Consider the following 25,218-nt stretch of genomic DNA (forward strand, 5'->3'; position numbering starts at 1 on the left):
CCCAGGATCACCCTGCAGGATTCATGTGTAGTAGCGGGAAAACCCAGTTCTCCAGATAAGAGCCCGCCGCTCATGCGGAGGAATGGGGAATCACACCCAGTTCTCCAGATTAGAATCCACCGTACTTAACCACTACACCATACTGGCTCTCACTACCATATTAAAGATTGTATGGATGAAACCAGGGATTGGTAGTTATTAACACCAGCATATTGTGTTAGAGTAACACCAGCATATTGTATTAGAGGAATGAACCTCTCAAGTAACATATTTTTAAATTGTGAAATACGTATCTTGGCCTTTGGCAACAGAATTTGGATGAAAAGGGATAGTGTTTCTTTCTTCCTTTTATTTATTTATTTATTTATTTATTTTAACCTTTAATAGGCATAAATAGATCAAGATTTACACAGACACATTCTTCAGTCTCAAGTATAGTTCAGCAGCAAGAAAACAGATCACATAACCTGACGGTTGACCCCAAGGGGCTCAAATCACTTCAGATTCCTTTTAAAAAAAAGAAACAGCCAGAGCAAACAACAACAAATACCCCTACACATCAATGCAAAAATACAATCCAATATAAAATTGCAATAAAAATAGATCTGTTTAGCAAGTTAAAAGCAAAATGATACAGCAATAGGTATCCTACCATGCAGATTAGACAGATTGGAGACGATACCTATCTTTTATAGGAAGTTCTACGTTTGTTTTATGTATCATATTTTATATTTAAAAATTTGATTCTGTGCCAAATAATAAAAAACCAATTTGGTTTCTTTCTTCCTGCCACACCATACAGTTGCACCTAACCCTAGCCCAGATGTTTTGGGGGTAATAATCTAGATCCATGAGAACTAGAAGCTTAGCCATTGTTAACCTTCTCACAACTGGCTTCAAAGGGAAAAGACTGTGGCCCTTTCCACATGGGGACACTTTGCCGTGGTTTCCCCCCCCTTGTTGCTGTGGTTGCTGATGCAATGCAGCTTTGCACAAATTGCACATGGGGGTTTCCCCACATTTTTAATGGCACAGTCTCTGTGACAGCTATATCACCCTCCACAGTGGGAGACTTTTCATGATCTTTTTAAAAATAGTAATTGACATTTTGATATTATTACATTGTTATAGAATGACAACAATTTTATTCCTCCCCAGTCACTCACACACTGAAATTAGCTCCAGAAAGGAGTCCGGCTTCCATTTCTATTTGTGCATTACCTGCTCAGTGTGGCTATCTACAAATAAACAGGAATTACAGATTACAATTCAAGTCTTCAGTACTTGGCCTTTTGACAGGGGAAAAAACCCACATCTCTCTGAGGTCCCTTCCACACATGCAGAATAATGCACTTTCAATCCACTTTCAATGCACTTTGCAATTCAGTTTTACTGTGTGAAATAGCAAATCCACTGTCTGTCCATCTAATTGTGAAAGTGGATTGAAAGTGCATTATTTTGCATGTGTGGAAGGCTCATTCCGCACATGCAGAATAATGCACTTTCAAACTGCTTTCAGTGCTCTTTGAAGCAGTGCGGAATAGCAAATTCCACTTACAAACAGTTGTGAAAGTGGTTTGAAAACGCATTATTTTGCCTGTGCGGAAGGGGCCGAAGGGAACTAAAGCAAAGAAAGCTCTACTCCTGTAGGGAAATAAGTGGCATTGAAACAAGTTTCAAATAAAGAATTAGGTTCTCTGGTGCAAGTTGTGAGATGAAGTAGGTACAATGTGCTACTGCCTTGGCCACATATGAAACGATGAGGCTGCAGAGAAGTACTGTAGTCTTTCTCTGGCCTTTTGTGCACTTACTGGTTTTGCCGTGTCTGTATGCAGGGCAAGTCTCCTTCTGCGAAGCATCCCCTGCCACACCTATCTGATCTGCCATTTTGCCCGCCTGCTGACTTCCTTTTCATTTCCGTGCAGCCTCCCTCCATCTACTCTGTCTGTCTAGTGATGCCGGCTTGGGTCTACCAATAACGCAATAGATCATGTCCATATCAATTTCATGCGTTGCCAGCTTGGGTCTACCAATAACGCAATAGATCATGTCTGTGCATGTCAATTTCATGGGTCTATTACTCCACCAATAGATCTGCAGCATGAAAATATGCTAAAAAAACAAACAAACTCAGCCCTTTCGATTCAGTTTGCAAAAGCTGTTGTATGAGCAGGACAAGACTGGGAGCAGCAGTAAAACCCAAAGGAAACAGCACACACTCTAATTCCCTTTTTCTTCCCTGCAACGAGGCCAGCATGAATGCATAATCAAGAATCCAACCCAAAGGGACGGTGCACTTAATGCAAGGTAGACCACCAGTGCATAGAAAGCCGCTGTCTCTTAAGCCTTCTCCTGCCAAGAAATTAGCTCCTGGTGCCTTGAGCAAGAAGAAGAAAACAGCAGGAATCCTTCTTTCCAGGAACATCTGGGGCAGATATGCCAGAGCATAAGAGCAGCTGGGCAGGCAGCAGTAAAAATAACCCTGATAACTGGCTGCTAATCCTGCCCTCTGGAACGGCTGGGACTCCAGAGGCCTGACCTTTTGGGGCGGAGGGATGAGATGAGAGGGGTGGTTTGGCAGGCTTCCCTCCGCATGTGGCCAGACTGAACCAGATGGGACGCGGTTGCTATAAAAGGCTCCACGGGGACCTACATGTGGCAGGTACCAGGCAGGCAGGCAGGACTGAGGACCTGGGGAGAGAATCGCAGAGTGAATTGTCAGGATACCTCTTCCCCATTGTCAGGATACCTCTCTAGAGGGACGTGAGGGCTTCATCTCCATGCTGACAGGTGAGCAACTGTCTCAGGCAAGAGATGTTTGCACATCCTGCGTCTATACCTGGAATGCCAGACCAGTGTGGTATAATAGCTCCAGTGTGATTTTAGGATATGGGAGAGTCAGGATCAATTCCCTACTCTGCTACGGAAGCTCACTGGGTGACTTCGGGACTATCAGTGTCTGTCAGTCTAACCTACCCCACAGGGTTGTTGTGAAGTTGAAGGAGGGAAGGGAGAACTATGTGTACCGCCCCGACCTAGGAGGAAGGTTGGGGTAAAAAATGGGCTCCATAGATAAAATAAGTAAGCTAGCAGGTTAGAAAGTGGTTTTGGCTTTATGCGGAACTCTTGGCTTATGTCTTGTATCAATTGCATTTGCTTTAAAAAATGTCTGCAATGGCAAATTTTTGCACTTTGGGAAACATCTTAAAATTACCCACAGGGTTTGAGGTTTTTTTTTTTTTTTAAAAAAAGGTCTTCTTGATGTATTGTCGAAGGCTTTCACGGTCGGACTCAACTGTTTGTTGTGGGTTTTCCGGACTGTGTGGCTGTGGTCTGGTAGATCTTGTTCCTAACGTTTCACACTGGATACACTTCTCTCTGTGATACACCTCTGAAGATGCCAGCCACAGACGCAGGCGAAACGTTAGGAACAAGATCTACCAGACCCCGGCCACGCAGCACAGAAAGCCCACAACAACAAGACAAGATCTGCTTGGGTAGATCCTGTAACCTTCCTGCTTCCAGATTATAAATGAGCATTGCTTTTGATTGTTCTATGAAGGAATGGCACTCTGCACATGATCAGAGCCCTCCGTTGGCTCTTACTGAACACTTACCAAGTCTGAGCCCCACCCATCTGACCTTGAATTCAGCGTTCTGCGCCTTGTGTCTCGAGCCACCAAATCGAGGCAAATGGTCCACAGCATCTGGTCCACAGTCCAATCCCTGTGCCATCTACTCACACGCTGGTGTAGTCATTTCTGATGCTATCTCGAAGGGAATATTTTCTCTCACATGGGAATTCATGCTGTTTGGAGCTGTGAGAAGGACAGAGGATATTCCGATATAGATCTATAGCTTGTTTACAATCTTCTTTGGAGGCTTTCTCCATGTACTGGGGTTGAGGCAAGTTGTGTCTGGAAACAGTGAGACAGCCTAGTTCCCCTGGCATCACCTTTGTTCAACTAGGGTGTCCTAGCCCCCTTCCGCACATGCAAAATAATGTGTTTTCAAACCACTTTCACAACTGTTTGAAAGTGGATTTTGCTGTTCCGCACAGCTTCCAAGAGCACTGAAAGCAGTTTGAAAGTGCATTATTCTACATGTGCGGAATGAGCCATAGTGTCTAAAGTACTGGACTTGGTGCTGAGAAATCTGGAAACACACTCCACCACCATGAAGCTCATTGGGAGATCTCAGGCCGACAGTCAGCCTAAGCTGCCTCACATTGTACGGATAAAATGGGGAAGGGGGAAATCATGTACCCCCCCCCCCCCCGAGCTCTTTTTAGCAAGAGAAGGATAAAGCCGTGATTTGCAAATAAATGTTTATACATACGTTTTGCTGGAAGGCAGCATACCACTGAAATCCTTACTTAATTTACTTATTTTGTTTGGACATTTGGAACAAGTGGGTGGCAAACGGCTCTTTCATCAACAGCCCTCTTTCATCACCCCCCCCCCCCCACACACACACACACACCGCTGCCAACTATCTTCTTTTTCTCTCTGGGCAGCCATGAAGCTAGTCCCTGGTGACATCGCAAAACGGCTGGAGGAGATGGTGCTGTTGACGGCTCAGAATCTGCCCCAGGTGGAAGTGGCCAGTAGTTACACCATCCTTCGGGAACTGGGCAGCGGCTCTTACGGACACGTCCTGATGGCAGTCCACCAGTGCCGAGGTGAGTAAGGAGCCAGGAGGAGGGAAAAGGCTGGGGTGGAGCAGGAAGACCATTCAAGCCAGCGTGGTGTAGTGGTTAAGAGCAGGTGGATTCTAATCTGGAGAACCGAGTTTGATTCCTCACTCCTACACATGAGTAGCAGAGGCTTATCTGGTGAACCATATTGTGTTTCTGCACTCCTACATTCCTGCTGGGTGACCTGTCCTCCCAGGAGCTCGGGATGGTGTGTGGCATTTCCTCTTCCCCATTTTATTTTCACCACAACCGCAATAAGAGTGAATGATTACTACTTCCATGGGCCATGGTGGGGATCTGAACTTGAGTCTTTAAGATCCTAGTGCTCCAACCACTACATATACTACCACATCTGTTAACTGGGGAAACCATTTCCATCTGTTAAAGTAGTTTTATATGGTTTTCCTATGTCAAATTGTGGGTGTGGGTGGACCTAGTGACTGTAATCCAAGCTTTGGGAGTACCCAACCTTTTACCCGCTTCTGTCTTGCAGGGACCCCCATGGCATTGAAATTTGTGCATAAAAAAGACACGGAGCTGCAAGATTTCCTGAGTGAATACTGCATTGCACTGACCCTGGGGGCTCACCCATGCATTGCCATGGCCCTCGGCATCGCCTTCCAGACCCCACAGCACTATGTTTTTGCACAGGAGCTGGCCTTGGCCAATGACCTCTTCTCACTCATGGTGCCACAGGTAATGAAAGCCAAGGAGCCAGAGCTCCAACACATATTCAATTGATGGTGGGTTAGCAACTAGCAGCCCCTGGGGGAATTGTTCCTATAGCATCATAGAGCTGGAAGAGACTACAAGGACCATCCAATCCAAACCCCTGCCATAAAGAAGCACATGATCAAAGCACTCCTGACACATGGCCATTCTATGAAAGGTCTCAGACTTGTGATAAAATGTGAAAGTCATGCAATCCATTCTGAATTCCTTCAATATAAATATAATAGATAGACATTTCCTACTAGATCAGATGGACTGAATCTCCATAAAGAAAGAAAGAAAGATAGATAGATAGATAGATAGATAGATAGATAGATAGATAGATAGATAGATAGATAGATAGATAGATAGATAGATAGATAGATAGATAGATAGATAGATAGATAGATAGATAGATAGATAGATAGATGATAGATAGATACCGTGTTTCCCCGAAAATAAGACAGTGTCTTATATTAATTTTTGCTCCCAGAGATGCACTATGTCTTATTTTCAGGGGATGTCTTATTTTTTCTGTGTTCTGTTCGGGTGGCATGCTTCCAAACCAAAACTTTGCTATGTCTTATTTTCAGGGGATGTCTTATATTCGGGGAAACAGGGTAGATAGATAGATAGATAGATAGATAGATAGATAGATAGATAGATAGATAGATAGATAGATAGATAGATAGATAGATAGATAGATAGATAGATAGATAGATAGATAGATAGATAGATAGATAGATAGATAGATAGATAGATAGATGATAGATAGATACCGTGTTTCCCCGAAAATAAGACAGTGTCTTATATTAATTTTTGCTCCCAGAGATGCACTATGTCTTATTTTCAGGGGATGTCTTATTTTTTCTGTGTTCTGTTCGGGTGGCATGCTTCCAAATCAAAACTTTGCTATGTCTTATTTTCAGGGGATGTCTTATATTCGGGGAAACAGGGTAGATAGATAGATAGATAGATAGATAGATAGATAGATAGATAGATAGATAGATAGACAGACAGACAGACAGACAGACAGACAGACAGACAGACAGACAGACAGACAGACAGACAGACAGACAGAGAGACAGAGAGACAGAGAGACAGAGAGACAGAGAGACAGAGAGACAGAGAATTGTACATAATTGTAATATGTTTTTTATCCCCCCCCCCCCGCCCCCAGGTTGGTGTGCCTGAGCGGCGGGTGAAACGCTGTGCTCTTCAGCTGGCAAGTGCCTTGGAGTACATGGAGACCAAGGGGTTGGTCCACCGTGATGTCAAGCCAGAGAATGTGCTGTTGTGTGATCCCGAGTGTCGTCGCATCAAGCTGACTGACTTTGGGCTGAGCTGCCCACAGGGCCACCCCATAGAGGCTTTGCCGGAGAGTTTGCCCTACACCGCCCCTGAGTTGTGCGTCCTGGGCCCCGAGGCTCGTCTGGAGGCCAAGCCCAGCCTTGACACGTGGGCCCTGGGGGTGCTTCTGTTCTGCGTGCTCACAGGCTACTTCCCCTGGCTCACTGCCGTGCCTGCTGACCGGCACTACCGCAGTTTTGCCTGCTGGCACCGCAGCCCTCGCTTTTCCCCACGGCCACCCCACTGGGAGTGTTTCACACCTGTGGCACTGGAGATGCTGAAGGGGCTGTTGATGCCCAACCCCGCGCACCGTAGCCCGGCCAAGGAGGTAATGAATTACATCAAAGCTCCTTGGTTGTTGCCAGAGACCCCAAGCCGGCCCAGGCTCAGCAGGGACCACCTTTTGGGCACCAGTCGGCGGTGCTGAGAGACAAGGCCAAATGGACAGAGAAGGGAAAGGTTGGCAATTATTTCTTTGCTGTAATCACTGAGGGACCAAAGAGACCCATCACCAAATTGGACACCTCCTCCACCCTGGCAATGAAGAGGCACCCTCAATCCAGCCTTGAAAACAAAGAAAAGGCTATGTCATCCTCAGAAAGCTATGCAAACTGCCAGAAGGACAGGAAAGGAGAAACGGGCTCCGTGGACCATTCTCTCCGATGTGACTTCGTCTTATCAGGACAGCCTCCCCATCGACCCAATTCCTCATCCTAAGTCTGTCAGAGATTCTAGATTTCAGCCTCTCCTTGGTCAGCAGATGACTATATTATCCTTGAAAAAAAAACCTAATGGAAAGGAATCAAGTGGGGCTGCATTTAGTGGACCCAAACACCTTGACACTTCCTGCTGGGTCAGATGGACTGAATTTCCATCAACCTGCTTTCAGATGAACGGGATGGAAATGAATAGCTTTGCCTCTGCAACGACAGTCAGAATGATTAAGCCTCTTCCACACTGCTGCATGAACCCATATCCACAGTCAGTCTTGCTTCAACTTTGGCCGTGGACACTGATGGGCATTCAAATGGCTCTGAACCTCAGCTGCCTTGGAATGCCACAAGACATTTTATCTCGAGTGAGAGAAGATGACTGCAAAAATGGTTTGCCTGGACTCAGAAGGGGTGTGTGTGTGGAGGGCTAACCGGGAGCAGTTTGGCTCGGACAGAGCTGCCGAGAGCTTTGGGATTGACGTCTCCGGAGCTCTAGCCCAGGCTGCCTGTATTACCTGCTCCATTTGTACATTTGTAAATAAATAATTATTGTGAAATTAAAATTCTTATCAATCGCACACGCTCTCTGTCCTAAAGGAAAAAAGATCCTCTATTGCTAATACCACCACCACCACCCCACACACACCAATTGAAGAAGAGTTTGGATCTAAACCCCACTGTCCTCAACCACTTGCAGAAGGGAAAGTGCAAAACATGTTTAAAATATGAACATTGAAAACAGAATTGTTTTCAATGTTCATATTTTAAACATGTTTTGCACTTTCCCTTCTGCGTGCTCACAGGCTACTTCACAGGCTACTTCACAGGCTTGAAATCAGGTCTTTATTATCAGCTTCCTTCGAACAGCTCTTCCTTCCTTTAGTTGTCTCCTCCCAATCAGTTTCTCAAGAACAATTCACACGTTATAAATTCTTTGTGTCCTCTAGGCAGGTTTCCATCAAACTCGAATAGAGAGTTCACCGCGGGGACCCTAACTCCCATGGGCCCATGATCCCACTTCCAAATGGGATACGGTGCGCAGAGAGAACGGTATCCCTTGAACCATTTATCCCACCTGAAACAGCTGCGCTTCTATCTGCCCAATTAGGAGCAGCCACGAGGATGTCTGAATTTTCTCCATAAGGCAAATATTGATTCCCTGGGATAGTTTCATGCCAGAAAATGCCATGGAAGGAGGGAAGGGTGAAGTCCCTTCACCCTGTTTGCTGCAGTTCCAATCCTATTTAGCCCAATGAGACTTGAAAATTGTGTTCCCAGCCAGAAAACCCAGGCACACTCCAGACAGAAAGCCCCTGGGGAAGCCCTGAGGACTTTAACATGTGTGAATTTGACCCCAAATCCCTCTCAATCATAGCATACAACTCTCTCTCTAAACCCAAAGTGAGGTCTTCCTAATAGCACTCTTGCTCTTCGTCCTACCTGGACCCAAGTCCTTGTTTCTCCATCCTGTTTCTCTGTCCCAAGTCATTTCCCCTTTTCTTTCAACCAGCCCGTTCTCGAGCCGTTATCTCCATTGTGCTTCCTGAATCTCAAGAATCAGACACAAATGATCACAACTATCACTTCCCCCAACTTCTAAATACTAGCTTACTCCCTTTACAAAACCAAGCAAGCAGAAGAAGCCCTCAGATATGTAGGTTAGCTGAGTCGATATCCTGAGATTTCAATCTGCGACCCTGTCCCTGGTCTGATTGGCCCAGGCTACCCCGATCTTGTCAGCCCTTGAAAGGTCAATCGGGTCAGCCCTGATTAGAAGAAGAGTTTGGATTTATATTCCACTTTTCTCTCATGTAAAGAGACTCAAGGACAATCTCCTTTCCCTTCCTCTCCCCACAACAGACACCTTGTGAGATAGGTGAGGCTGAGAGAGTCCTGAGAGAACTGTGACTAGCCCAAGGTCACCCAGCAGGAATGTAGGAGTGTGGGAACACATCTGGTTCACCAGATAAGCCTCTGCCATTCAGGTGGAGGAGTGGGGAATCAAACCTGGTTCTCCAGATTAGAATCCACCTGCTCTTAACCGCTACATCACACTGGCTCTTAACTGCCTTAATTGGGAGACCACGAAGGAAAACCAGGGTTGCTACATGGAGGCAGGAAGTAAAAAATGACCTCTGTTCGCTTCTTGCCTTGAAAACGGTACTGGGTCACTATAAGTCGGCTGCAATATGAAGGGCACTTCCTACCAACACATGAAAATCACCCCTATCCCCCACCTGAGATTTCAAAATACCCTCCTGAGAACTGGTATCCAAATTTGAGTCTTAGAGATGAGCAGTCCTAGAACCCGAATCTGAGTCTTAGGGATGAACAACCCTAGAACCCGAAGGGATAATCAGTTAGCAGCTGGCATCATGAGCCCTGCAAAAAATGTGCACCCATTCAACAGTGAATCACACAGTTAACTGTTCCAGGTAACATGGACAAGAGAGCCCAACTGCATTTTGCATTAAAGAAGCTGAAAATCAAAATCAAATAAAACACTTCATGGGAAACAGGGAAGGGAAAAGAGCCTCTCGCTCTTCCAAATAGTTTCTGTAAGCATTTTATGAAAGTTGGCTGCTAAAAAGCGTGGATGTGTGACAAACCCTTTTTGAGCTGGCATGGGTGTTGTTATAAGAAAGTTGCTTCCGCAGCATGAGAAACGTATGTTTATTCCATGCCTTGGAGGCAGTCTGAGTTCTCCAGTCGTGTCCAGCATGAGACTCCTTTCGCTACGAGACACGAATGTCCAAGAACTGCTGTAACCGGAAACGATTAACAAGTGGCCAATTTTGCTTGGCCTCTGTCACGCACCTGCTAAATATAGCCCGATGCAGAAGACGGCCACAGCAGGTGGGTGAGAGGAAAAATGATCTCTCCTCTTTCGCTTCCTTTGTTGACTCTCCTCAGAAGGCAGCTGGGAGTTAGGGTTACGAAGGTGAGGGGAGGATTATGTTCAGGAGTGAGTGGTTTTTAGGATTGGCAACTCTGACCTGGGAAATCCCTAGCGGTTTGGGAGCAGTGCCTATGTAGAAGGGAATTCAAGGAAGCATTTCACCTGAAATCTATGGTATACCATAGAGTCTGCCCTCTGAAGCTGCGGTTTCCTCTCTATAGTCAGGAGCTCATGTGTAACACTGGAATAATTCCTGCCCCCCCCCCTCCCCTGGGCAGGTTAGCAACCCTGGACTGTTTTTTCTTACATCTAATACACATCTATAGAATTTGATATCTGCTACAGAACTAAGATCTTTACAAATCACAATGTTGAAATCAGAGCACACACATGAGTTCCTGGCCCATATAGTTATTGCAACAATTCATTGGCTGCACATGGAGAACCATCAGTAACCAGTGGGGCTGCATATCTAAAGCCACAAGGTGGGATTCAATGCATCTCTCTGCAATGGCTGGCAAGGGATGATATACAATAACATGCATGCAAAAGTGTTTTATTTGTATAACTGAGCCAGGACACAGAGTCCCCCTTCCTTGTGGCTTGATGTGGAAAGCTTGTTTTCATTATTGTTTCAAAGGCCCAGTAACTCAGCTCAGGGTAGGGGGGGAAAAGTCACTGGCATCAGTGTGTGAAAGAAGAAAAAAACAAGGTCTAAAGTGGCCTTAAATTTCCTTCAAAAGAATTAGATAGGGTTACCAATTTCCAGGTAAGGACTGGAGTTCTCTCAGAATTACAATTGATCTGCAGGCTAAAGGGATCAGTTCCCTACAGAAAACGGCACCTTCAGAGAGTTGACTTGGTGGAATCATATTACTGCTGAGATGCCTCTCTTCCCCACACCCTGTCCCATGACATAGGCACCCAAGTGCATGTAGGACACGTTTAACTTCTATCCAAGGGAACGTTCCCTTTTGGTACTCCCATCGATAGATCAGTGATTACATTGATCAAATATCATACTCCCTTGAGCATCTGTTCATTAAAATTTTTAGCCTAACTTTCTCATTGAAACTCAAGGCAGGTTATACACAGCCCTCCCCAACATTTCACAGCTGCAATTTCTTTCTCCTTTTTTTTTTGCCATCTAGTCATATCTGAACTTGTTGTGACCCCTCAGGGACATGCATTGACTTTATTTTAAATTATGCCTAATCAAGGTTATTGAATTGAATTGATTCCTGCCCCATCCCTTCTGCTTGAAAAGCACCTTCAGTGGCTTACAGTAAATTAAAAAAATATTGCCAAGAGTTACATTCAAAATAAAATTTTCAATAAACAAATGGGAATCACAAGATCGAGAAAAACAAACTGCAATTAGAAAGGAACAACCAGTCCAGCTCAAGCGAAACCCATAGAAAGTAGCAACAGTGATCAAGACCCTCCAAACATACATACCAAAATAAAGCAGCATTTATACACATTAACCCCCCCTCCCCGCAAGACCTAGCATATGTTTGTAAACACCCCTAGTCTTGTACCAAGAATATCTTTGCAAGGGTTGCATTACTATGTTGTGTAGATGGGTTGCCTCCAATGATACCCTGTTTTCCATATGTTAATAGCCCCATGCTTTACTCAGCCCTAGAAGCTGAGGATACTTTAAGTTAAAGATCTGCTATGAAAACTCATTCAACCTCTCCACCATTTGTTTCTCCTTCAGTTACCCTGTAAGATATTCTTGGCTACCTTTGGCTGGCAGCCCCTGGAAGGGAAGAGTGACATGAGAGAATCATGAAACTGTCAGTCCCAGCAATGAATTACAGGCACTGGCAGACCCATTAGAGTTATGTTCAAAACATCATAAACTAAGTAAAGTTGCCACCTGGCTGGTTTTAAGTGGACCTGGATAGTTTTTCTGACACTCCGAGGGTGACGGTGGTTGCCCCCCACCTTCCCACTAGACTCAGCATCAATTTTAAATGGGGCACAATAATCAATGGCCGTTTCCCCACTCGCCTTTTGTTGCGTGCTACTCACTCCAAATAACGTGGGGTCCAGAGGCACTCCCCACTACCAGAGCGGCGACAACACAGCCGCCCCGGTTCTGCCGCCCTCGCAACCCCTCAGCGCGCGTCATTTCTGCCCCTGTTCAGAATGGTGCCTTTTGCAAAACCTTTTGCAGTGGAGAGCATGACTGCGCGCTCAGAAACACCCGCGGTTAACGAAGCCCGGTAACCCTCGCGTTTCTTTTCAAAGTGGGGAAACGGCTAATGATAACAAGGATGGGCAAGTCAGCAGCCCCAACGGCAACGGTTAGATCTGAGCGATAAAATAATTGCAACCCCTATTCTCTCTTTGGCCCGTCATGATTTTGAAAGTTTTGATCAACAGGACCAGCAACACAACATCTCTAGGAGCATGATTGTTTAACAAAGTGTCCGTCTTCAGCGGCTGCCCCCTACAGTTGTGGAATTTACTCCCTGTAAAAATTCACCCAATTTGATCCCGAGAATGGGTTGCCAATTTGGGTAGGCTGGGGAAGAAGAGACGTAAGGAAGGGTAACCTCGGCCAAAGATCGTTTGACCTTATTTCCAATATTTTCACATTGGCTTTCTGTCACTTCACGAACAGTTATGCATGTGAAGTGCAGTCAAGCCGCAAACAACTTGCAGTGGTGGCGAACCTTTGGCACTCCAGATGTTATGGACTACAATTCCCATCAGCCCCTTCCAGCATGGTCAATTGGCCATGCTGGAAGGGGCTGATGGGAATTGTAGTCCATAACATCAGATGTTCAACACAGAACTGATAAAGAAACCAGCAATCCCTGTATCGAAGAGTAAAGGTCGCTTTCAAACTATAACAACAGCCTGTAGAAGGGTTTTCAAGGTAATAGTTCTTGGGAAGTGTTTGCTATTGCCTTCCTCTGTGTCACAACCCTGGTGTTCCTTGGAGGTCTCCCATCCGAATACTAGCCAGGGTTTACTTAGCTTCTGAGATCTGCTGAGATCCAGCTAGCCTTGACCATCCAGGTTAGGGCATCATACAAAATACATGATATTATATCAAATATAACACATAAAAATCATGACATAAAAAAAATAACACCCAATAAGCCCATACTGGCATGGGATCCAAACATGGCACCCCTTTGTAGGGGTCCGTGCTTTTGGAGTAAAAAAACAAACACATTTTGTTGGAGAGTACTGGATGTGCTTTGCTGTTTGACCTTTGAACAGATGGTTGGGAACTCTAACCCCTCCGCCTGTTCTCCAGGGACCCATGGAAACTGATAGTTCAGGTGTAAAGATCGGAAGAATGATGAAGACGTAGCCAAGCTGATAATCCACGCTGCTTCAAAAGGGTGCAGTTACAAGCACAAACAACTTCTCTCGAAGATTTAATCAAAGATTTAAAAGCTTGTATCCTATGAACGAGTTTAGTACACGCCGGTTTCTGACACGGAGTGCACGCTTCCTCTTCTGGTAGTATTTCCGTCCGTGCAAGTGCCCACAGCAGGTTAACAAATCTACTTGGATCCCTCCCAGTGTGAGGTGTCATAGCTGAGCTCTAATTTTATTTTTATTGTTTCTTTTTATTAGATTTAATATGCTGCCCCTACCCTTTCGGGCTCAGGGCGGCTCACAACAGATATCTAAAAACATAAAAAACTAATGAAACATTAAACACAGTCCAATAATTTACCATTACCAATTATCTGAGAGGGTGAAAAAATACAATCAGTCCTGTGAGGGTTGGCAGCAGACACAATATACAACCAGGTGGGAAAGGAAAGGGGAGGCCAGATGGTACCATAGCCACCTCAACCAGAAGAGGAGGAGCAGAAGCCAGAAGAATCTTCACTGTCTCTTCCCCAAAACTTGACAAATGCCTCCGCATGATTCTTCCCTCTTCTCTTCTTGGAGGACACTGATGGACACCAAGACCATTTCCACACTCGTGGGCTCCTTTGCATGGAGTGAACATTCTCTTTAGGTTTGATTTCCAGATATGCACATGTTTTTCCCTCTTCAGAATTCACAGTGTTGCAGAACAAAACTGCCCTGTGGCTTGTGAAAGTGGGCAAAGTGTGACTTTTCCGATGCCTGCACAGGGAAAACAAAGCAGACCAGGGTGCGTTTTGCTTACTTCCAGTTTTCTGCTCCTCCCGCCTCCCCCTGCCCACACAGGAACAGTTCTGTCCTCTCCCTTGCCAGCATTTCTGCGGAATCGATCGGGCTTCTTTTTTAAATAACATACTTTTGATCTACTGCAGGCGTGGTAGATAGTGAAAACGGATTTTGCAAACAAAAACAGGTAGCAAAAGGCGCATGTGAATTACCACGAGGCGGAGTTGCTGATCGGGGTGGGGGATTGGAATGAGCCCAGCTGGCACTGCCCCGCAGCTGAAAGTGAACTGCTGGAAAGGGAGCCACCATGGGAAGAGGGCAGCCGTCACCCGAGATGGAAAGCGAGGAAGCGAGTCACGAGGCTTTAAAGGGACTTGCCCTCCTTTGTTCAGGCCATGTGCTTGCCGGCCAACGATTTGCCCACCCACCTCACCCTACTTTTATATGTTAATGCATGCTGTTATGTCATAGCCTAGTTCGTGGTGGTTTGGCTCATGGGTATTGATCTGGAAAGGAGCAAGGGGAAGGGGGGGGCTAGGGTAGCCGCTACTTTCCCCTTGGGAACGGCAACAGCGACAAGAGGCGACCGCCCTGTCGAACCGGGCCGAAAGGGGGAACATCTCTGGCCAGGAGCGGCCGCCCGGCAGAGCCCCACAGTAGATCGAAGCTCGGGACCGGGCACCCGCCCTACTGAGCTGTAGCATGTACCCGCATGACCAGATCCAGACCCATGCTTAGCCTCACGCTTCTGCTCAATAAAATGGCTATGGCCAATTTATTACCCCAGCAATGGTGTGATGTGTATCATTATAGAGGGGCCTCGCACAAGAAGTGATCCACCCTCGAGCAGCAAACGATCTCCCAGCCCAGAAGCAGGGGGCAGGCAAAATGGTGGCTATGCTTGAAGAAGAAAAAGAAAAAGAGTTTGGATTTATACCCCACCTTTCTCTCCTGTAAGGTGGCTTACAAGCTCCTTTCCCTTCCTCTCCCCACAACAGATACCTTGTGAGGTAGGTGGGGTTGAGAGAGTGCTGAAGAACTGTGACTAGTCCAAGGTCACCCTGCAGGAGTGCGGAAACACACCTGGTTCACCAAATAAGCCTCTGCCACTCAGGTGGAGGAGTGGGGAATCAAACCTGGTTCTCCAGATTAGAATCCACCTGCTCTTAACAACTATATCACACTGAGAAGCAGTGGGGAACCTCCTCATTTTAAAAACAATACGGGGAGATTCCACTGAGAAGCACACGGCTGCCCCACAAACAGTAAGCGCACAAAGGGCTTAAGACCAGAGCCAGGGAAACCCATCAATTCACCATTTCTAACGACAGACTATTAGCTGACCTGTGTCAAACATTGTCAACATGTTCACAAAGTCATGATAAACACCCTTACGTAACTGGCAGCCTGCCATTCTCCTTGCCTCATGGGGACATCTGATAGTTGTGGCAAGAGGGCCTCTTGCTCTACAGGAGGCAGGGCTAGATATACCTCACACATAATTTAGTTGCAGGCCACCCCTACCCTGCCACTCTGCAGAATTTCACCCCTTCTTAGTTTGCACACGAAGCTGCCTTCTAGTAAGTCAGAATATTGATCTATCAAGGCCAGTATTGTCTGTCCTCCCTGGCAGCAGCTCTCCACAGCTTCCTACACAGGCAGAGGTGGGATCCAGCAGAGATTCTCTCACAGGTTCCCGAGAGTAGGTTACTAATTATTTGTGTGTGCCGAGAAGGGGTTACTAATTGGTGATTTTGCCACGTGATTTTTTTGCCTTGAATTCACGCCCCTCCTCTCAGCAGTAGCCAGCGCCAGAACTTGAAGCAGTCCCCAGCAGGAGGGTGCACCAGCGTCGCGTGTAAGCAGCCTGCGCCTGGCATGCCATTCGATTTCCAAGGCAGGACCCGGCGCCCAGCGGTGACTTTCGCGTCCTTGCCACAGCCCCACCCAGGAATGCCCCGCCCCCGGAATGCCCGGCCACGCCCCGTCGTGTCCCGGCCAGCCCCATTGGCGCTATGCCACAGTTTGAATCCCACCACCATGGGAACCTGTTACTAAAATTTTTGGATCCCACCACTGTACAGGTCTGTCACATCACCAGTTACCTTCTTAACTGGAGGTGCTGACCCTTTACCACTTAGCCACCGACCGTCCCCGATACCTTCATCTGCTATTAACCAGCTGCTGCAACATGTTTTCGAACAGGAGAACAGGAACAGAGTCCAGGAGGAAAAACGAACCAAAGCCATATAGTCATCACAGTGACAACATTTGAGGATGGTTTCATGGTTGTGTGAGCTTTCAAGCCATAGCTGACTTGTGGCAATCCTGTAGGGCATAGGTGTCAAACTCACGGCCCTCCAGATGTTATGGACTACAGCTCCCATCATCCCCTGCCAGCATGAGGCTGGCAGGGGATGATGGGAACTGTAGTCCATAACATCTGGAGGGCCGCGAGTTTGACACCTGTGCTGTAGGGTTTTCAAGGCAAGTGACTTTTGGACATGGTTGGCCATTGCCTACCTTGGTGTGGGCTGAGAGAGTTTTGAGAGAACTGTGACTGGTCCAAGGTCACCTAGCAGGCTTTATGTGGAGGAGTCGAACCTGCACCTCCAGATTAGTCTGCTCTCTTAACCCGTGCATCACATTCACCCTCTCTAGGGTGGCTAGCCAGACAGAATATTTTCTTGGCTTAGAATGTTCCCCTCTTGGCTAGCTGCCAAACTTGGGGATTAGAGATCTAGAAAGCATTACAATTTTTAGAATTTTTTTAAATAGAAAAAAACTACCCACTTGGAGGAAAAAGAACTCTGCATGATACACAACATCTCACACTCTTAACCGGCTGCACGATACAGCTCCACAGCTGACACAAATTGCTGTGCCGAGGACGTGCTAGTTTCAAAGGTCTCCGCTTCCGCCGTCCCACAGTTATCACACATTATCACTAATTTTCCAGTGTAAAAATGTTGGCACCAACTGGCGCTCACACATACCAGCTTGTCTCTAATGGCACCTCTGGACAATATGCAAGAGATTGACGGCAGAAGCTATTACAAACCCCCCGGGATTTATTTTGAGACAAATGGAAGGATTCGACCAGCTTTTCTGCCAGTGAAAAAGAGAAGGGGGTTCCCTTCTGGCCACCTGATGAGACTATGGTGGAAATCAAGAGATCTGCATGGACAAAAGCCCATGTGGGAACACGGGATCTAATATGTTTAATGATAACGCTAGCTGTTTCTAACACAAAACATAGGTGCAGAACTACGCAGTGGCGTAGGAGGTTAAGAGCTCGTGTATCTAATCTGAAGGAACCGGGTTTGATTCCCAGCTCTGCCGCCTGAGCTGTGGAGGCTTATCTGGGGGATTCAGATTAGCCTGTACACTCCCACACACGCCAGCTGGGTGACCTTGGGCTAGTCACAGCTTCTCGGAGCTCTCTCAGCCCCACCCACCTCACAGGGTGTTTGTTGTGAGGGGGGAAGGGCAAGGAGATTGTAAACCCCTTTGAGTCTCCTGCAGGAGAGAAAGGGGGGATATAAATCCAAACTCTTTTTCTTCTTCTTCTTAATTTTTGAGCATCAAATGTGATTACACAGCCTTCTAAGCAAGATCAGAGTATTTCCCCCTGTGGAAACCACACAGCATATCTTCACATACTGGGTTTTAGATATGGGTCTTTCCAAGCTGGTCTTGACAAACAGGTCTTTTTAAAAGGTTATTTTTCCTAACTGCTGCGACAGCAACCCTAGCCCACCATGACCTGCTTAATTCTCAGCCTATTTATAAGGACCCAGCCCTTTCCCTATTTACTGATGACTGCTTGGCCTTCTAAGAACTCTACGCTAATTGGGGGTGTGATTAAAGAAGAAAAAGATGAAGGTAATGAATGCCTTCGCCGCTAGCACACTGGGGTACCAACCACACCCGGTTTCAGCAATGCCCCACCGTTTGCCAGAACATTATCACCAAAATTTATTTATAAGTCACCCTCAAGAAGAAACCTGAGGACATGCGCCTGATGAAGGGAACAGATCTGGAATGAGACATAAAAACAGGAAAAATGGGATAGGAAGGAGGCATCCTCCTGCTAGCAGAAGATGAAGGAAACCAGGATTAATAAAATCTAGATAATGGTCGTCTTTTATACAAAAGCAGGGAGAGCAGTATGAGAAAATATGAGCCGCGAATTATTTCTTTGGGGGGTGGGGGAGACTCAAGGAATCAGTGGGAGGGATTGGGAAATTCTTCCCACTGCTCAGCAGTTCAAGATTTCCAAACTCTGGGGCTGTATCTAGGATCTCGTTTTCCTCATCCTTCAGAATTCTAGCACTGTCTTGCAGTTCTTTAGAATCGACTGCTGCAGGTAGTTAAAGCTGGCAGATGTCCATTCATTCCTCCAACAGAGTAATGTGCAACTAGTGTGGTGTAGTGATTTGACGGCTGGACTAGGCAGGACCTTGAAAACTCAAATCCAAATCCCCAAAGAGCAGCAGTGGCGCAGTGGTTAAGAGCAAGCGCACTCTAGTCTGGAGAACCGGGTTTGATTCCCCGCTCTGCCACTTGAGCTGTGGAGGCTTATCTGGGGAACTAGATTAGCCTGTGCACTCCGACCCATGCCAGCTGGGTGACCTTGGACTAGTCACAGCTCTACGGAGCTCTCTCAGCTCCACCCACCTGACAGGGTGTTTGTTGTGAGGGGGGAAGGGAAAGGAGATTGGAAGCCCCTTTGAGTCTTCTACAGGAGAGAAAAGGGAGGGTATAAATCCAAACTCTTCTTCTATAGAAACTCACAGGGCCGAAATTAACACACAGGATTGTTGCTGTAAAGATAACAGCATATAAATCAAACAGACAGACAATAAATAAATAAATAAGCAAACAAACTGGCAGGGAGGATGTTGTTAGCTTCTTCGGATCCCCACTGGGGAGAAAAGTGGGGTATAAATATCTAAATTAATAATGCACAAATTCATCTGTGCCTAGGGGTTTTTGAGTTAGAGACCCCAGCACTGAAGAAGCCTTGAGTCTCAGTACCTGTAATCACTGAGAACAGCCTTTGAAACCCAGACTCTGGTGTTCTTCAAGCAGAAAACATATGCTTCTCTGCATGACTTGGGAGGCTATGCCAGTGGCTTGCAACCAGGATCACAGCTGCCTCCTCTCGCTAGGAAAATGCTCAAATTGCATGCACATACATGCATGCACATACATGCATGCACATACATGCATGCACATACATGCATGCCCCCATTCTTCAAGTTCTTTTTCAGACATTGCAACAGTAAAAATGCAAAAAACAGTAAAGCATTTTTTTAAAAAAATATTTCTGGGTTGCTGTTTTTTTTTTTCCCTTACGCAACGAAAGGGGTTTTAGGGAGCGAATAAGCTCTTTGCTCCTAGATGCTCAGAGAGTGAAAAGAGTCGCAAGGCACCTGGTTTGAAATTACACTGTTAATGCTAAGCAGGTCTCTGCCTGGTCAGCATTTGTACGGGAGATTCTTTGGGAACGTCAGTGATATCCCGGACGTCCTAAATGAAAGCAGTAGGTACGATTCAGATCTACTGAGGCAGAAGCCGAACCTGTCTTCAGTCCCCACCAGCTCTATAAAGGATCAATTCACTATACTGCATGCCCACAAAATACTTCTAATTCTGCTCCTGGCACCAACCCAGACATTTCTTCCTGCTTCTGATTTACACCCCCGGCCCTCTGCACAGAAGCAGCACCAGGCGTTGGCAGCATTAGAACGTCACACAGTAAATCACGTACTGAAGCCTGGATCTGCCGGGATCTGTTTCATGAGGGACTACTTTTGCTGCATTTTCTACCCTGCCCAAAGTGGACTGGCAGGACACAGCCTGTGCTCTTTCCCATGGAAAGATTCAAGTAGAATTGTATATTCATCTGCCACTTGCTGGACCTTCTTTTTTGTAGAATGCTCCACTTGAGTCCCAATGCCTGCCTAGCTCTGCTCCCGTCCCTTCATTCACTCTGTGCCATCTTTTCTTCCTCTTTAAGAGGCTGGGAGTGGAGCATTGCTTAGCTCTGCCACAGTGTGGGGCTGGCTGTGGGTGAATTTGGCCATCTGCACCCACCTGTGTGCCCCCCTACTGCCCCCCCCCACCGGCCGCTGAGCCTCACTATTGCTTCCTACCTCATCGCAAGGTGGCCTGAGGTTTTGTCTCCCCCGCAGGTTCCTGTTGCTGCTGCTGGATAAAAAGGACCCATGAGAACACCCAGTCAGCAATTTGCTTCTTTTCCATAAGAACTTATAAATGCGCTTGTATCAAAGTACCATGTTTAAATATGCACAGAATAATGGTTTTGACAAAGGCTGCACTTGCTACTGTGCTCGGGGAAAACTTTCACAGATGATATTCTGGTGTACCCCAAATCAACTTCCAATGGAAACTGGAGCTGAATTTTTAAAAGTTTGTGGTAGCATAAGACAGTGAGTTGATCCCACCAGTTTTTCTATATATCAAAAAGACTCTTTTTGTCCACCACCGAAAGCTATTCTGGGGTCTCTAGTAAGATCAAGCAAAAAAGTTGACTGGAATCATCCCATGGCATTTCACAAAACCGAAAACACCTAGAGTCTGAAAACGTAGTTCCAAGTTTCACATGAGAAGGATAACATCCAACACTATTAACTGCTGCCACTATTTGTATTTGGAGTTTTCGGCCTCAAAAACATCTCGCTTTGTGGTGAGCTAAATGTTCTCAGGGTTATCAGGAGGGACTGTATCTCATCTGAATACTTAAAATGCTTTCCCGGGAGAAGGTGGAGAGGACACCCTCATTATTTTTGTATCCATGAGGTCCAAAAGTACCATGAGAGCAAAATCAATAGATTTCTGGGGTTGTTTAGGCCAATATATCTGTTGTAGTAAAAAGCTGTTGTTAGGAGATTCTGTTTATTAATGTGCAGGTGGCCCCGACTTAAAAGGAAAAAGTTGAAAAGCAACATTTTAATGCATTCTGCCCCTGAAAAAGAGGTTTGCCTAGATTAGAATCTGCAGGACGCAACAGCGAAGATTTACTATCATTTGCCATTGCCTCTATAGTTTCTTTGTGTCACTGCAAGGAGAAAGAGCGGGCACACACTTCATCATGTTGATTATAAGCATCTAGGATAACTGCCACCCCCTCGATTGACAATACTAGAACCATCATGTAGACACAGATTAAAAGAAAAAAGCCTTGCTGTTGTTCTTGACAACAACAACAGAACTGTACACAAATCCCTTCCTTCATCCTGCCAGTATAACTGCAAGGGTGGCTCCAGCGAGTTAATCTCTGCCACATGACCAGCCCTCAAATGAAAATATCTGCTCTTTTACTAAAAAGGAGAAAAGGACTTCTGTCTTTCCTAAACTGTCCAGGGTTGATGCTGTGCCTCCCTAGTTGGCAGTTTAGGAGAGCAGCCAAAGGACTGTTGTGTAACAGTCAAAGTGTTTGTGTAATCTCTTGTCACCAATGCTGGGAATCTGCTCTCGCACCTCAACCCTATGGCCCGCTGGACTCAGTCCAGGAGGCTAGGCTTGTCCCCAAGATGCCAATCAGTTGGGACAACTTTGCAGGTCATCTGGGTCCTTTTCACTCTGACTGACACCAGGACTGTTTTGTCAGGATTCCTTACATAGGGCAGAAGCCGGGGACTGTTGACCCCTGTTGGCAGGAATGAACACACAGTCACAGCATCAGAAAGGACCGAAACCCAAATCCAGCATCCTCCACAAGCCAACCTTTCCAATCCACACTTGCAAACGAGGGCCTTAAAGCCAGCAGCTGTAAATTACATGCAAACAATTAAACCACAGAGCAAGGCAAACCTAGAATTCCACAATTATTTTTATTAATACTTTGATCTAACAATCATCTGGGGGGATACTCAAAAGACTCTTTTGTAGTGTCCATACAAGTATAATCCAATTCCTTCTCTCATTCATACACTCCTGAAATGACTCTTCCATCAAAATACTGTATTCTTAGATCATGTCCAGTGCTTTCTTACTCAGGGTTTTCTTCTTCTTTGGCTGTCAACTCATAGCCATGCACAGAATTATACAGAGAACAGAACTGGGAAAGGCAGCCATGAAGAAGCTTAAATGTTGGATGTGTCGCTGTGACCAAAATCAAGATAATTCATACTACAATATTCCCCATTACTATATGGGTGTGAAAATTGGACAATGATGTTGGTGCATGGGAAGAATGTTGATTCATCTGAAATGCAGTGATGAAGGAGAATTTTATGGATATTGTAGACAGCCCAAAAGGCCAATAAGTGGGTTCTAGATCCCTGAACTATCCCTAGAAGCTAAAATGACTAAACTGAGGCGCTCAAATTTTGGTCACACTGCGAGAAGACAATAATGCTAGGAAAAGTTGAAGGCAGCAGGAAAAGAAGCAGATGCAACATGAGATGGCTTGTTCTATTATTACACTGTGTGGGATAATGATATCTGAATTAATGACGTCATACACAATGACGTCATACATTCCGACTGCTTCAGAGTTTTTAGGCGATGACGTCATCTTGCCAACGAGCCTCCGTCCCTCACGCTCCTCAAACACCGTCTGGCAACACCCCTGCGCAACAATCACATACACAGGCAATAAAGGCAACAACTTCAGAGGAAAAGAAATCTTCCCCCCTCTTCCTGTTCAAAGAGGAAAGTCACGTGGGGAGACTCCCACGCCACCAAACTACAACTCCCAAGATCCTCCGCGCGACCAATGGGAGAAGCGCAAAGGGGTGGGGCTGGCTGGTTGGACCAGGCGGTTAGTGTGAGCGGGGTAAAGATTAGGTGTCTCGCAACGCCGGCCGTTGGGAGGCTAGCGCGGGGCCCCTCCCCCACAGCCCCCCCCCCCTCCCATTAACCCCTGCTGGGGCGAAGCGGCGGGAAGGGCCTTCAGGCCAGGTGAGAGAACGAGACGGGAGAAGAGAGAGGGAAAAGAGACGTCGCGCGGGGCCGAGCGGCGGAGACGGGGGAGGGGCGGGGAAGCTCGGAGCCTTAAAGGGGCAGGACCACTCTTAAAGGGGCAAGTCCGCGCCTGTGTGGTTTTTTTGTCCGCCGGTAGAATATACCGGTTTTTCAGCGTTGAGTGTGGGTGGGTGGGAAAGCAGCGAAGTCTTTTTAATAGTGCAACACTCGGTCGTGAGAGGGCAGGAAGTTGCATGCCCACAGTCACGTGGGAGAGAAGCGGAAGTGGTCAGGGCAATGAACTCTGCACGTGGGTCGGATAACTCTTGTCGTGCGCCCTGGGGTTGAGTTCGGCTGAGCTGTTCAGCAGGATTTCTCAAAAAGGAAGCGTATCCTCCCCCACCTCCCACTATGCAGAAGGGAAGCAGGGCAAGGGCAGTGTGTATAGTGGTTAGAGTGCTGAGCTTGCATCAGGGAAGTCAGTTCATTCCAGGGTGTAGAATAAATGCAATTGCTCTGTTCAATGCCACCTGTTGCCAGGGGAATTCTATGGCCATAACAATCTCTACACCTGCTGCTAGTGTCAGTTTTTGTTTGTTTTGCCATCAAGTTGCTGCCAACTTACGGCCACCCCATAGGGTTTGCAAGGCAAGGGGCATTCAGAAGTGGTTGCCCATTGCTTGCCTCTGCATAGCAAGGCAATACAGTATGCAGTGAAATAATTAGAATTAAATGGACACATGAAAATGCAATAAAGGGCAAGATAACATTTAGAACAGTGGTTCCCAGTTTAGGGGCTTGGGACCCCTGGAAGGCCATAGCCACCCGAGTATTCCTTGATAGTCTCCCATCCACTATGGCCACATAGGTGCTGCGTGGTTTCCGGGCTGTATGGCCGTGTTCTAGCAAAGAACACGGCCATACAGCCCGGAAACCACACAGCACCCAAGTGATTCCGGCTGTGAAAGCCTTTGACAATACATATGGCCACATAGTTCAAATAAAGGCCACTTGGTTCATATGAACAAGCAAAATAATAGTTTTAAAACGCCAGCCGACATCTGGGTTGTAGCATGGCATGATATTTAAACTGAGAATTTGCAGAATAGCACAACATTTAAATGGAGTTAGCCTTGCATTTTCTCCGGTTAAGACAGGATAAATGTTTGAGATGTGGCGTTTCTCCACTTCCTAAATGCGATTTAGTTTATGAATATTTTCTTGACATAATGCTTGTCATTGCTGATTGCAGTACTTTATGTATTTCACATCAGCACTGGCTACCACTGTTCCCATTTCTAGAAAGGGAATTGAAGCTGAGAGAACATAACTTGGCCAAGACCATGCCAGAGGGTTGGCCAAACTGCAACTTTTTGTTCCCAGCATGAAGTCAGCAGAGGCATATGGACTGAATGATCCATGCTTTCCATGTGTGAAACAGCCATTGCTGTGGGAAGATTTGGAATACTCTTGCACTACAATACAAACAACAGTGGAGTCAATTAAGATATTCATCTACAAGTCACTGAGTGACAAGTTGCCCTTGTTCATGTATGCGAGGAGCAACGATGCACCACTTTTTTTGATAAAGTAGTAATATTGTAAACCTTTTTATAGTGGTTAAGAACACTGAACTCTAATCTGGAGAACTGGGTTTGATTTCCCAGTCCTCCACATGAAGCCTGCTGGGTGACCTTGGGCCGCTCACAGTTCTCTCAGAACTCTCAGCCAATGTGGAGACAGGCAGTGGCAAACCATCTCCAAAACTCTCTTGCCTT

General features: G+C 46.3%; 2 protein-coding genes across 2 annotated transcripts in view; both read left to right on the forward strand.

The window, feature by feature from the left end:
- LOC125444938 (zinc finger protein 628-like) overlaps positions 1–25,218 on the forward strand; it is a 42,876-nt gene that overhangs the window by 11,003 nt on the left and 6,655 nt on the right. The window contains 1 exon segment of the mRNA XM_048517711.1: positions 35–46. Coding sequence (XP_048373668.1) covers positions 35–46 — 12 coding nt within the window.
- Positions 2,663–8,033, forward strand: LOC125444930 (serine/threonine-protein kinase SBK1-like). The gene is made up of 4 exons (XM_048517704.1): positions 2,663–2,790; positions 4,517–4,681; positions 5,190–5,392; positions 6,588–8,033. Exons 1-4 carry the CDS (start codon positions 2,781–2,783, stop codon positions 7,182–7,184), a joined length of 975 nt encoding a protein of 324 aa, XP_048373661.1. The 5' UTR covers positions 2,663–2,780; the 3' UTR covers positions 7,185–8,033.

This window comes from Sphaerodactylus townsendi, linkage group LG15 (genome assembly GCF_021028975.2).
Source record: "Sphaerodactylus townsendi isolate TG3544 linkage group LG15, MPM_Stown_v2.3, whole genome shotgun sequence".
In the NCBI taxonomy this organism is placed as follows: Eukaryota; Metazoa; Chordata; class Lepidosauria; order Squamata; family Sphaerodactylidae; genus Sphaerodactylus; species Sphaerodactylus townsendi.